Below are 11,665 nucleotides of genomic sequence, written 5' to 3' on the forward strand. Positions count from 1 at the left end.
AACACCTTCTACAGCATCTGGAATATGTCATAGCAGTGCTAAGATGCCTAGGGTATTCTGTGAACGAAATAAAGTCCAGTCTAGTACCCTCTCAAGACATGTGCTTTCTGGGTGTGAGACTGAATACAGCAGCCCAGATGGCCTTTTTAACCCCGGACAAACAACAGAGTCTGTCACTTTACTTCCATCATCTATCTCATCAGTCCGTGCTGACTGCAAGGACAGTCCTTCAAGCATTAGGGTTCATGGCATCTTGTATTCTGGTGCTTCCCAATGCCAAACTGCATATGAGGAAGCTGCAATGGTATCTCAAAAATGTATGGACACAGCACTGCCAAGATTTGGACACTGTCATTCAAATAATACCTTGCCTTCAAAAGGAATTCTTGTGGTGGGCTCAGGAATGTCACCTAAACAAGGGACTCTCTGTGACCCGGCCAGAGGCGAGTCAGATTTTAACGACAGATGCCTCGGACACTGTTTGGGAGCTCATCTAAATGGAAAGTGGATACAAGACAAGTGGCCTGCCAGACTACAGCATCTACATATCAACATGAAGGAGATGTTAGCAGTCCAGTTTGCATTGATGGCGTTCAAGGAGTTACTTCTTCCAGGGCAGGTGTTGATTCTGACAGACAACACAACTGTCATGTGGTACATCAACAAGCAAGGGGAACACATTCTTATCCTCTATGCAGGCAAGCAATGATTTTATGGGAGACTGCGTTAAGCCTGCAACTGACTCTTCAGGCAAGGTTTCTGCCAGGAGCACAGAACTCCTAGCAGATGTATTAAGCAGACAAATCATGGATCCCCACGAGTGGAAACTGGATCTTCATGTATTTCAGAAATTGACAGTGTCATGGGGAACTCCAGACATAGATCTGTTCGCTTCTCCACTAAACCACCAGCTGCCAAAGTATTGCACAAAGGGGTTTCATCACACAGCTTGGAAAGTGGATGCTCTGTCTTTCAGTTGGAAAAACCTTCATGTCTATGCTTTTCCACCTCTACCTCTTCTTCCAAAGGTATTACTAAAGGTCAGACAGGACAGGCCAAGGATGATTTTGATAGCTCCAGATTGGCCTCGGCAACACTGGTACCCACTTCTAAGGAGTCTTGTAAAGAAGCCTCCATGGCCTTTACCTCTGATTCCTCATTTGTTATCTCAGAAGGACGGTCATCTGCTCAATGTCAAGCTTCAATCTCTCATCTCACAGCTTGGCATATTCTGTGTTGAAACATGGAAGGTCTCAGCTTCCTCAACAAGTTTTAAATGTGATTATGGAAGCTAGAAGGCCTAGTACTAGGAGAGTGCAGAAAAATGGAAGAGATTTTTATTTTGGTGTACAGCAAAGAATTTGGAGATTTCAGAGCCTAATTTGAGTGTGGCTCTTCAATATCTTACTGAGTTATTGGACAAGGGTTTGTCTTTCTCTTCCATAAAGATTCATGCTGCAGCAATTTCAGCTCACTATGATTGTGACCCACCTTTGTTTTCGCATCCTTTGTTCAAGCAGTTTCTTAGAGGGCAAAGAATATAAGACCCCCACGTGAGCTCCTACTCCTGCTTGGGATCTCAATTTTGTGTTGGAAAAACTTACTCTACAACCTTTTGAGCCGGCAGCTACTGCTGAATTGAAATATTTGTCATGGAAGACGGCTTTTCTGTTGGCTATTACTTCTGCAAGAAGGGTGTCTGAGTTGCAGGCCCTTATGGCAGTAGAGCCCTTTTGATTTTCCATAAGGACAGGGTATCATTACGTACTAATCCTTCCTTTATGCCTAAGGTGGTTTCTAGTGTGGCTTTAAACCAAACTATTCATTTGCCTACGTTTTTGCAGATCCTCAAAATAAAGGGGAAAAGATTTTGCACACTTTAGATGTACACAGGCAATTGCGTTATTATTTGAGCAGGACTAAAGATTTTAGGCAGTCTCAGCAGTTACTTGTTTCTTTTGCTTTAAGTTCACAGGGCAAACCTGTGTCAAAACAAACTATTTCTAGGTGGATTGGCTTTTGCATTGCATTTTGTTATTCCCATCATGGCAAAGAGGTTCCAGCTGGGATTAGGCCTCATTCCACTAGGGCTACTGCCACTTCAACAGCATTTCTAAGGGGGTGGCAACTAAGGATATTCTGGAAGCAGCTACTTGGAGTTCAGTGCATACTTTCTCTAGGCATTATCACCTGCCTATATACTCTAAGTCTAGAGCTGGTTTTGCCACAGCTGTTTTACAAGGCATGTTGTCAGCTCCTGCTACTTTATAATTTGCCAGCCTCCCTTACCTCTGCTTTGGGATTCTACCCAATAGTCAGGACTGCAGCAAGGGAAGGAAGAACATAGTACAGTTTTGTACCTACCATAAATGTAGATGTTCGAGGATTCCTTGCTGCAGTCCAATTTACCCTCCTTCCCTCTGTGTTTCAGGGTGGTTGTGTAGGTGCCTTTACATGCTTATATTTTTTGTATATATATATTCCTGTATATATTGTACATGTTTATTGGTGCAGGTTGTTTTTGGGACTTGTCTTTTTGGGTCTTCTGACATCTGGGGCAAGAAAAGACTGAGGAAATGACGTCGGTCATGCGCATTAGTACCCTGACGTACTGACGTCAGTCTAAGGCGCCATGACCGACGTCAGCCTTATACTCTGGTATTCGGGCCGACTGGGACGCGGACTATACCCCAATAGTCAGGACTGCAGCAAGGGAATCCTCGAACATCTACATTTATGGTAGGTACAAAACTGTACTATTTAGTTCATGTGTCTCAACAGGTAGGTAAACATTCCTTGCAGTGTGGTTTTGATGCTGTGCAGGCCTCCTCCAGGGTGGCTGCCACTGGTTCTGTTCTTCGTAGGCACGCCTGGCTGAGAGATCAGAATTTAGCTGAGCATGTTAAGACAAGGATTTTGGATGCTCCTTTACAGTCTGATGTGTTGTTTGGTTCGCCTGTGGAAGCAGTTTTGAAGAAAATGGAGGACAAGGCTAAGTCTATGCAAACTGTTAAAGATTTTTTTGCAGGTGCAGCCTCCGAAGTTTAGTAGAAATTGGCCTACTAAGGGATGGACTTATCCTGCTTATGATTCCCAGTCTAGGGGTAGGTCTAGACGTGGTAGGGGCAGAGCTCAGGGTTCTTTTAGGCCTAGGACAGGAGTTCCCCTGCTCAGACTTCTGGTGAGGGCAGGGGTCAGTCCTTTCGTAAGCAGACCCAATGACCTACCTTTTCAGCTGCCAGTACATTCTCGCCTGGCAGCACCTTTGGGAGGAAGGCTGTCTCTTTTCAAAGAAAATTGGGATTTAATTACCCAAGACAGATGGGTTCTGGATATTATTCACCACGGTTACAGGTTTTATTTCCATACCTTGCCTCCTTTCAAAGGCATGCCAGACATTCCTCCTCTTCAAAGGACAGAGGCTCACAAGCAAATTTCTCTGTTGCTCCAAATAGGGGCCATTCAGTCAGTTCCTGTGCCGAAAGGGGCCTAGGATTTTATTCTCGCCTGTTCCTAGTACCAAAGAAGGGGAACACGTGGAGACCAATTCTGGATTTATCTATCCTCAACACTTATCTGGACATTCCCAAGTTCAAAATGTTGACATTACAACAGCTTTTACCTCTGCTGGGCAAAGATCACTGGATGGTAACTTTAGATCTCAAGGAAGCTTACCTTCATGTGCCAATCAGACTAAGTTGCAGGAAGTATCTGCGTTCGAGCTGGAAATTCTCATTATCAGTTCTCTGCATTGCCCTTTGGCTTATCTACTGCGCCCAGAGTATTCACAAAGGTTCTGGCTCCAGTGATAGCTTACTTCAGGCTAAAAGGAATCCAAATCTATCCTTACTTGGACGACTGCCTGATTCTGGCTCAAGAAAAGAAGATCTTCTACAGCATCTGGAATATGTCATAGCAGTGCTAAGATGCCTAGGGTATTCTGTGAGCGAAATAAAGTCCAGTCTAGTACCCTCTCAAGACATGTGCTTTCTGGGTGTGAGACTGAATACAGCAGCCCAGATGGCCTTTTAACCCCGGACAAACAAAAGAATCTTTCCAGTTACTTCCATCATCTATCTCTTCAGTCCGGGCTGACTGCAAGGACAGTCCTTCAAGCCTTAGGGTTCATGGCATCTTGTATTCTGGTGCTTCCCAATGCCAAACTGCATATGAGGAAGCTACAATGGTATCTCAAAATCTGTGGACACAGCACTGCCAGGATTTGGACACTGTCATTCAAATAATACCTTGCATTCAAAAGGAATTTTTGTGGTGGGCTCAGGAATGTCACCTAAACAAGGGACTCTCTGTGACCCGGCCAGAGGCAAGTCAGATTCTAACGACAGATGCCTCAGATGTTGCTTGGGGAGCTCATCTAAATGGAAAGTGGATACAAGACAAGTGGCCTGCCAGACTACAGCATCTACATATCAACATGAAAGAGATGTTAGCAGTTCAGTTTGCATTAATTGCTTTCAAAGAGTTACTTCTTCCAGGGCAGGTGTTGATTCTAACAGACAACACAACTGTCATGTGGTACATCAACAAACAAGGGGAACACATTCTTACCCATTGTGCAGACAAGCAATGATTTTATGGGAGACTGCTCACTCTGCAACTAACTCTTCAGGCAAGGTTTCTGCCGAGCACAGAACTCCTTAGCAGATGTATTACAGACAAATCATGGATCCCCACAGTGGAAACTGGATCTTCATGTATTTCAAAATTGACAGTGTCATGGGGAACTCCAGACATAGATCTGTTCGCTTCTCCACTAAACCACCAGCTGCCAAAGTTTTGCACGAAGGATTTCATCACACAGCTTGGAAAGTGGATGCTCTTTCTTTCAGTTGGAAAAATCTTCATGTGTATGCCTTTCCACCTCTGCCTCTTCTTCCAAAGGTGCTTCTAAAGGTCAGACAAGACAAGCCAAGGATGATTTTAATAGCTCCAGATTGGCCTCGCAGCACTGGTACCCATTACTGAGGAGTCTGGTAAGGAAGCCTCCATGGCCTTTACCCTTGATTCCACACCTGTTGTCTCAGAGGGACGGTCATCTGCTCAATGTCAAGCTTCACTCTCTACATCTAACAGCCTGGCATATTCTGTTTTGAAAGACAGCAGGTCTCAGCTTCCTCAACAAGTTTTAAATGTGATTATGGAAGCCAGAAGACCTAGTACAAGGAAAGTGTACATGAAAAATGGAAGAGATTTTTGTTTTGGAGTGCAGCAAACAATTTGGAGATTACTGAGCCAAATTTGAGTGTGGCTCTTCAATATCTTACTGAGTTACTGGACAAAGGTTTGTCTTTCTCTTCCATTAAGATTCATGCTGCAGCAATTTCAGCTCACTATGATTGTGACCCACCATTGTTTTCGCATCCTTTGTTCAAGCAATTTCTTAGAGGGGCAAAGAATATAAGACCCCCGTGAGCTCCTACTCCTGCTTGGGATCTCAATTTTGTGTTGGAGAAACTTACTCTACAACCTTTTGAGCCTGCGGCTACTGCTGAATTGAAATACTTGTCATGGAAGACTTCTTTTTTGTTGGCCATTACTTCTGCAAGAAGGGTTTCTGAGTTGCAGGCCCTTATGGCAGTGGAGCCTTTTTTGATTTTTCATAAGGATAGGGTATCTTTACGTACTAATCCTTCCTTTATGCCTAAGGTGGTTTCTAGTGTGGCTTTAAACCAAACTATTCATTTGCCTACCTTTTATGCAGATCCCCAGAATAAAGGGGAAAAGATTTTGCACACTTTAGATGTACACAGGCTATTGCGTTATTATTTGAGCAGGACTAAGGATTTTAGGCAGTCTCAGCAGTTTGTTTCTTTTGCTTTGAGTTCAAAAGGGCAAGCCTGTGTCAAAACAAACTATTTCTAGGTGGATTGGGTGTTGCATTACATTTTATTCCCATCATGGCAAGGAGATTCCAGCTGGGATTAGGCCTCATTCCACTAGGGCTACTACCACCTCCACAGCATTTCTAAGGGGGGTGGCAACTAAGGATATTTTGGAGGCAGCTACTTGGAGTTCAGTGCATACTTTCTCTAAGCATTATCACCTTCCTCTCTACTCTAAGTCTAGGGCTGGTTTTGCCACAGCTATTTTGCAAGGCATGTTGTCAGTTCCTGCTTCCTTATGATTTGCCAGCCTCCCTTACCTCTGCTTTGGGATTCTACCCAATAGTTAGGACTGCAGCAATGTGGAATGAAGAACATAGTACAGTTTTGTACCTACCATAAATGTAGATGTTCGAGGATCCACATTGCTGCAGTCCAATTTACCCTCCCTCCTTCCCCTCTGTGTTTAGGGGTGGTTGTGTAGGTGAGGTTATATTCTGCTAATTGTGTATATATTGTGTATATATATATATTTTTTTTTTTTTTTTTTGGTGCAGGTATTTTGGGAGTTTTTGTTTTTGGCCTTATCTTTTCAGGGTCTTCTGACATCTGGGGCAAGAAAAGACTGAGGATATGACGTCGGTCATGCGCATTAGTACCCTGACGTACTGACGTCAGTCTAATGCGCCCTGACCGACGTCAGCCATATACTTTGGTATTCGGGCCGACTGGACAGCGGACTACCCCCAATAGTTAGGACTGCAGCAATGTGGATCCTCGAACATCTACATTTATGGTAGGTACAAAACTGTACTTTTCTTACTTTGCACTACACAAGGTAGTGCATAAAGTGTTAAACATGTCTGCAGCTTTATAAAAGGTGTCGGACCGCTCTTTTTGGTGATGGAAAAGCTTTTTATATAACCACTTTACCTACAATCATGCGACTGAATTTTACCCTTAAATGACATCATGGTAGTGAAAACGTGAAGTGCATCCTTAGACTTTAATGGGGGAACTGCTCCACATGTACAGAGGTCCACCCTTACGGTCTACGGGCACTGAGTTTACATTGCTTAGTGGGGTCATGATGAACCAGATTAGTGGTATTTGGGCCGTGGCTCAGTAAAGTTTTGATTAAAACAGCGTAGGTACATCATGGCACTTAACTTAGTAGATGCCCCTGTGATCATGACCATATCACTTTAAGAAATTAAAATCTGCTAGGCATTGTAACATGTAGGGCTGTAAGCTGGTAATATGTTTAATTGTGTAGTTCTGTGATCGTTCTCAACTTAAATACTGTGCAATTCTCAGCACTTTCCTTACAACTGAAGTGTTCAAAATTATACCAGAAGAATAAGCCCGTCTTCGTAGTGTGCCTTCCTGAAGAGAACTACCCAGTTGTTGCCTGCTTTCCTGAAACAGCAATGTAAGTGTTGAAGGAAAGGCTGACTGAATATGTCTTTGGTGTTCTAGGAACAACAAAGATTCTGCTAAAGAATAAATAAGGCCAGTCATTTTACACAGTTGATTTGGTAGAAAACTGCTTTTCTTCAACTTTCTGAATTTGTAACTATCATTCTTTACAGCTGGGCGAGGCAGTTCTGTTTTCAGTGAGATGCCTGTGCAGTTCTCTGTACTGTGAGAACATAAGCTTGATAAAAAGAATGTCTGTACTAACTGATTAGTCCAATTGTTTCAGTTGGGAAAGTGAACCTGTGTGATAAAGGCTTCCCTACTTTAAATCGCCTTCTGACCTAGGAGATAATGGTCAGATCCACCCACATTAGTGGGAGTTAGCAGTGCAATGCTTCACCTGTCAGCTAAGACTTGAACAGAATGTACTGACATCGCTAGTAGGCTCTTGCCTAGGAATTAAGGACCTTTTCCCACAGTAGAACTGCCATGTTGTGACTGCTTTTTTACAGTTATTGTGCAACTTTGATAAATATTTAGCTTTGCACATCTGAATTTTTCTATTGTAGTTAAAATGTTATCAGTAGCATTTGATATGTACAACCAGTGGTACACTGAAATTGGAAGTGAACAAAAGTTACTTCTGCCCATACCTCTCAACCTCAAATAGACAAATTTGAAAATAATTATTGGGGCAGGGCAAAATAGGGACAGAATGTAAATATTCTTGTAAATTTATAAAGTTTGTAGAATAAAAAGTTGTGTCCGCATTAATTTTTCTAAAGGCTATGAAGTCTGAAACTCAAATGTGCCATTTATTTAGTGGCTTTCATTCTCGGTGATTTGTGTTAAAAAAAAAAAAAAAAAAAAAATTCCAACAATAGGAGTAATATACTTTTTTGCTCTTCACTGAAGAGCTTGAGGGGGGGTGCGATGATTGGGTACTATGAAAGTGAGGGGGCATGATTGTGTAGAGTGGTGCTGTGAAAGCATGTGCAAGTTTTGCAGAACTGAATTCCCTTTTTGAGGGAGCGTGGAGCTACATTATGGGATTGGCACAGGGTGCTAGCTGAGCCAGTATAGCATTGGTAGAACCTTTTCTGGGTGTTTAGCACGGTGCATGTTATCCTGGAGTCTAGTAACTGGGTAAAAAGTTCTTTTTGGTCAGGTAACCAAATGAGCATCAGAAAAAAGTATCTTGTGCCCACATTTGTCATCTTTTAAACCCAGAAAGGGCTTTAGATTTATCAGCCATGTCTTGCTCCAATAAAAGAAATGACAGGCAGGCCACACACAAACAGAAGAGGGAGTCTACCCTAGCCTAGTTTGCTTCTAGGGCTAGGGTTGACTCCTGTTTTTTTTTTTTTTTTTTTTTTTTTAGAGCCTTCTCTGCATCTTGGAGCCTCAGCATGGATCAGTTCGACTACAGCTTTGGCCTTAGATGGCACCTCCTCAAAGCCAGGAGTGACCATGGTTCCGAGCCAGTCTGTGTGTTCTGGGCTCCCTTCCCTGTGCAGTAGGCCAGATATCGAGGCTGTGGAGAGGGCTTTAACTTCAGCAGTTAGCAAGTCGACATCTTACGTTTCAGAGTAGGTACCCTTGCCTTCCTACTGCCCAGATATTCAACCAGTACCTAGAGATGTTCTTCGTGTTTCAATGTTGCAGTCATTACATTTGGGTAATCCTACTGGCAGGTTGCCCTCAGTCAGCCTGAATTCCAAAGTCTTGGGTCCTGTGTTGGTTGCTGTCGCCCCTTCCCTGACATCAGGTCGTCAGGGATATAAAAGATGCAGCAGACGCCATTTTCTTCAGTCTTTCTTGTCACGCGGTGCCCGAAGCAGAAGCAGTTGGCAAGTGCCGGTCGGCTGACTCCTGAGATTTTCGTGTTCGAATTTCAGATCCGAAGTATTCATTAAAGCTAAGTACCCCGTTGGGGGAAACTTTTTTTTTTTTTTTTTTTTCTTGCTCCAGACCAATGTCAGAAAAAGTTAATTGTATTTTTTGTGGAAAGCAAATACCTCATAAGGACTTTCTTTCTTACTGTATTACTTGCCCAGGCCCTGACCATAACATTTAGGTTGTCTGTTTTATGCTAGATTTAACCAACGCACTATTAAGCATCGGTATGATTTTGCATGAAACTATTTTGGACGCAGGTTTAATTATCCAGAAATGTCGTCTGATAGCCATCCGACTACTGGAGTTCACAAAAACGCAAAGAAAAAGACAACCGAGGCCCAAAACCGACTAAGCTTCTCCTACGCCAGTTGCCAGTTCTCAGTGAGGCGCTTTCGCAGCCCCTGACGCCCGCTACTTTAGAGTCGTAGGCCGCTACCGACTCCCACGTGGAGTCTGCTATGCCGCTGGAAACTCGAGGTATTGGAGCCTCTGACACTATTCCTTCAGATGGGTCCAGAGCTGCTGAGCAGGCACCGGCTTCTGAGGGTGTATTCAGACCTAAACATCTATACATTAAACCGACTTCAGCTTCAAAGGCAATGACTAAAGCACATTTGAAGACATTCAAGAGCCATGTGGACAGGCCTCCATGCCAAAGAAACATGCTCAAAATGGCAGAAGACTTTATTACCTTGATCAGGGGTTCCCATCTCCTCTCCTGATAAGAGGCCTAGGCAAGAGACAGACTATGAATCTTAAGATCAGGTTTCTATTTCTTTTAATTCCTCTTCTGATCAGGAATATTCTCTGCCCCCCCCCCCCCCCCCATGAGGATTCTGATGCTGAAGAATCTACTCCTTTACTCCTTCAGCTTCTCCTCCTGAGGGCTATTCTTTTGAGGAAACCTTACATAGCATGAAGGAGCACTTCCACTAGGAGAGCCAAGATTTTTCCGAATCTAAAAAGAGGCTCAGGGACTTCCTTTTACTACCTCAGCACAGGCCTCTAGCCATTCCACCTGTGTTAGACATTGTAGATGTGTTTTCAGAGTCTAGTCTGACCCCTGGCTCCTTACTTCCAGCTCCTGTTAAGCCTGACTGATATTACAGGGTTCCTGACTAAACCCTGCTGCAGACCCAGAAACTATTTCACAGGGTCCCAAAGGGGTTAAGGCTTCTGCTGCAAAAAACCCTACTCTTTCTGACGGAGATTCTAGGGCACTGGATAGATGGGGGGGAAAAAGGTTTACACATCTGTTACCTTGGCTATAAGGGCCTTAAACTGTCAGTTTAATAAGCTCAAATATCCGCAACATGTCATGGCATTGCTTAAACAGAAAATGTTAAACTCTGTGTGCATAAAAAAGGAAATGCAGGATTTATTGTTGGAAAGCATACTTTGCAATGTGGTTTTGTTTCTCTGGAGGAGGCCTGCAGTGCCGCAGTTACGGGTTCTGTAATTAGGAGGCATGCTTGGTTAAAGGAACAAAATCTACCTGGTCATGTGAGTTAAGTTATTAGATGCACCTTTACAGCATGATACTTTGTTTGGTGTTAAGGCAGAAGAGGTGTTGAAGAAAATGGAGGACAAAGCTGAATCTATGCAAACTGTCAAAGATTTTTACAAGTACAGCCACCTAGGTTTAGTAGACACTGACCTACAAAGAATTAGTCTGCTTTCCTGTGTCAAACCTCAAAGGGGCAGATCCCAGGCGCAATGTTCATACAGGTCAATGCAATGGGGTGTTTTTACCTCCAAAAGTGGAGGACAAATCACAACTTTACAGGAAACCGTCCCAATGACTTCCCCCTGCCTGCACCAAGCACTTGCCTATCTTCTGGCAGCACCCTTAGAGGGAAAACTAGCACTTTTTTCTCAAAATTGGCATATTATAATCCAGGACAAGTGGGTTCTAAACAGTGTCACAAGGTTACAAGTTCCATTTCTGTACCCTGCCAAAGGCAAATGGTTGGCCAGATCTGCCAAAAAATCAATGGGCAGAGGCACAAAAACAAGTCTCATCCCTCATGGACATGGGGGGGCCATTCAACAAGTACCAGAGCAAGAGCAGGGACAAGGATTTTACTCGACTGTTCTTGGTACCCAGAAAGGACAACGCCTGGAGACCAATACTGGACCTATCTATTCTGAACACATTCCTGGATATACCAAAATTCAAAATGTTGACCTTGCAGCAGCTTCTGCCCATGCTGGGCACGAAGGCTGGGCATGTAACTTTAGACCTAAGAGGCATACGTGCATGTCCCAATCAGGCAATCCTGCAAAAGATACCTCAGATTCAAGGCTGGCTCAATGTATTACCAATTCTCTGCACTGCCTTTTGGCTTATGTACTGCTCCCAGGGTCTTTACAAAGTGCCTGGCACCAGTAATTGCATTCTGCAGACAGAGGAATACATATATCTCCATACTTGGACGACTGCCTAATTCAAGCAGAGAACAAGGACATTCTTCTACAGCATCTGGCGTTTGTGAAAAGACTTC

At 43.6% G+C, this 11,665-nt stretch overlaps 1 protein-coding gene across 1 annotated transcript in view; it reads left to right on the forward strand.

The window, feature by feature from the left end:
- The window catches only part of ALAD (aminolevulinate dehydratase), an 870,814-nt gene that overhangs the window by 160,772 nt on the left and 698,377 nt on the right, over positions 1-11,665 (forward strand). The window contains 1 exon segment of the mRNA XM_044058183.1: positions 7,120-7,275. Coding sequence (XP_043914118.1) covers positions 7,120-7,275 — 156 coding nt within the window.

This window comes from Protopterus annectens, chromosome 16.part0 (genome assembly GCF_019279795.1).
Source record: "Protopterus annectens isolate FY-2018-M chromosome 16.part0, PAN1.0, whole genome shotgun sequence".
In the NCBI taxonomy this organism is placed as follows: domain Eukaryota; kingdom Metazoa; phylum Chordata; order Ceratodontiformes; family Protopteridae; genus Protopterus; species Protopterus annectens.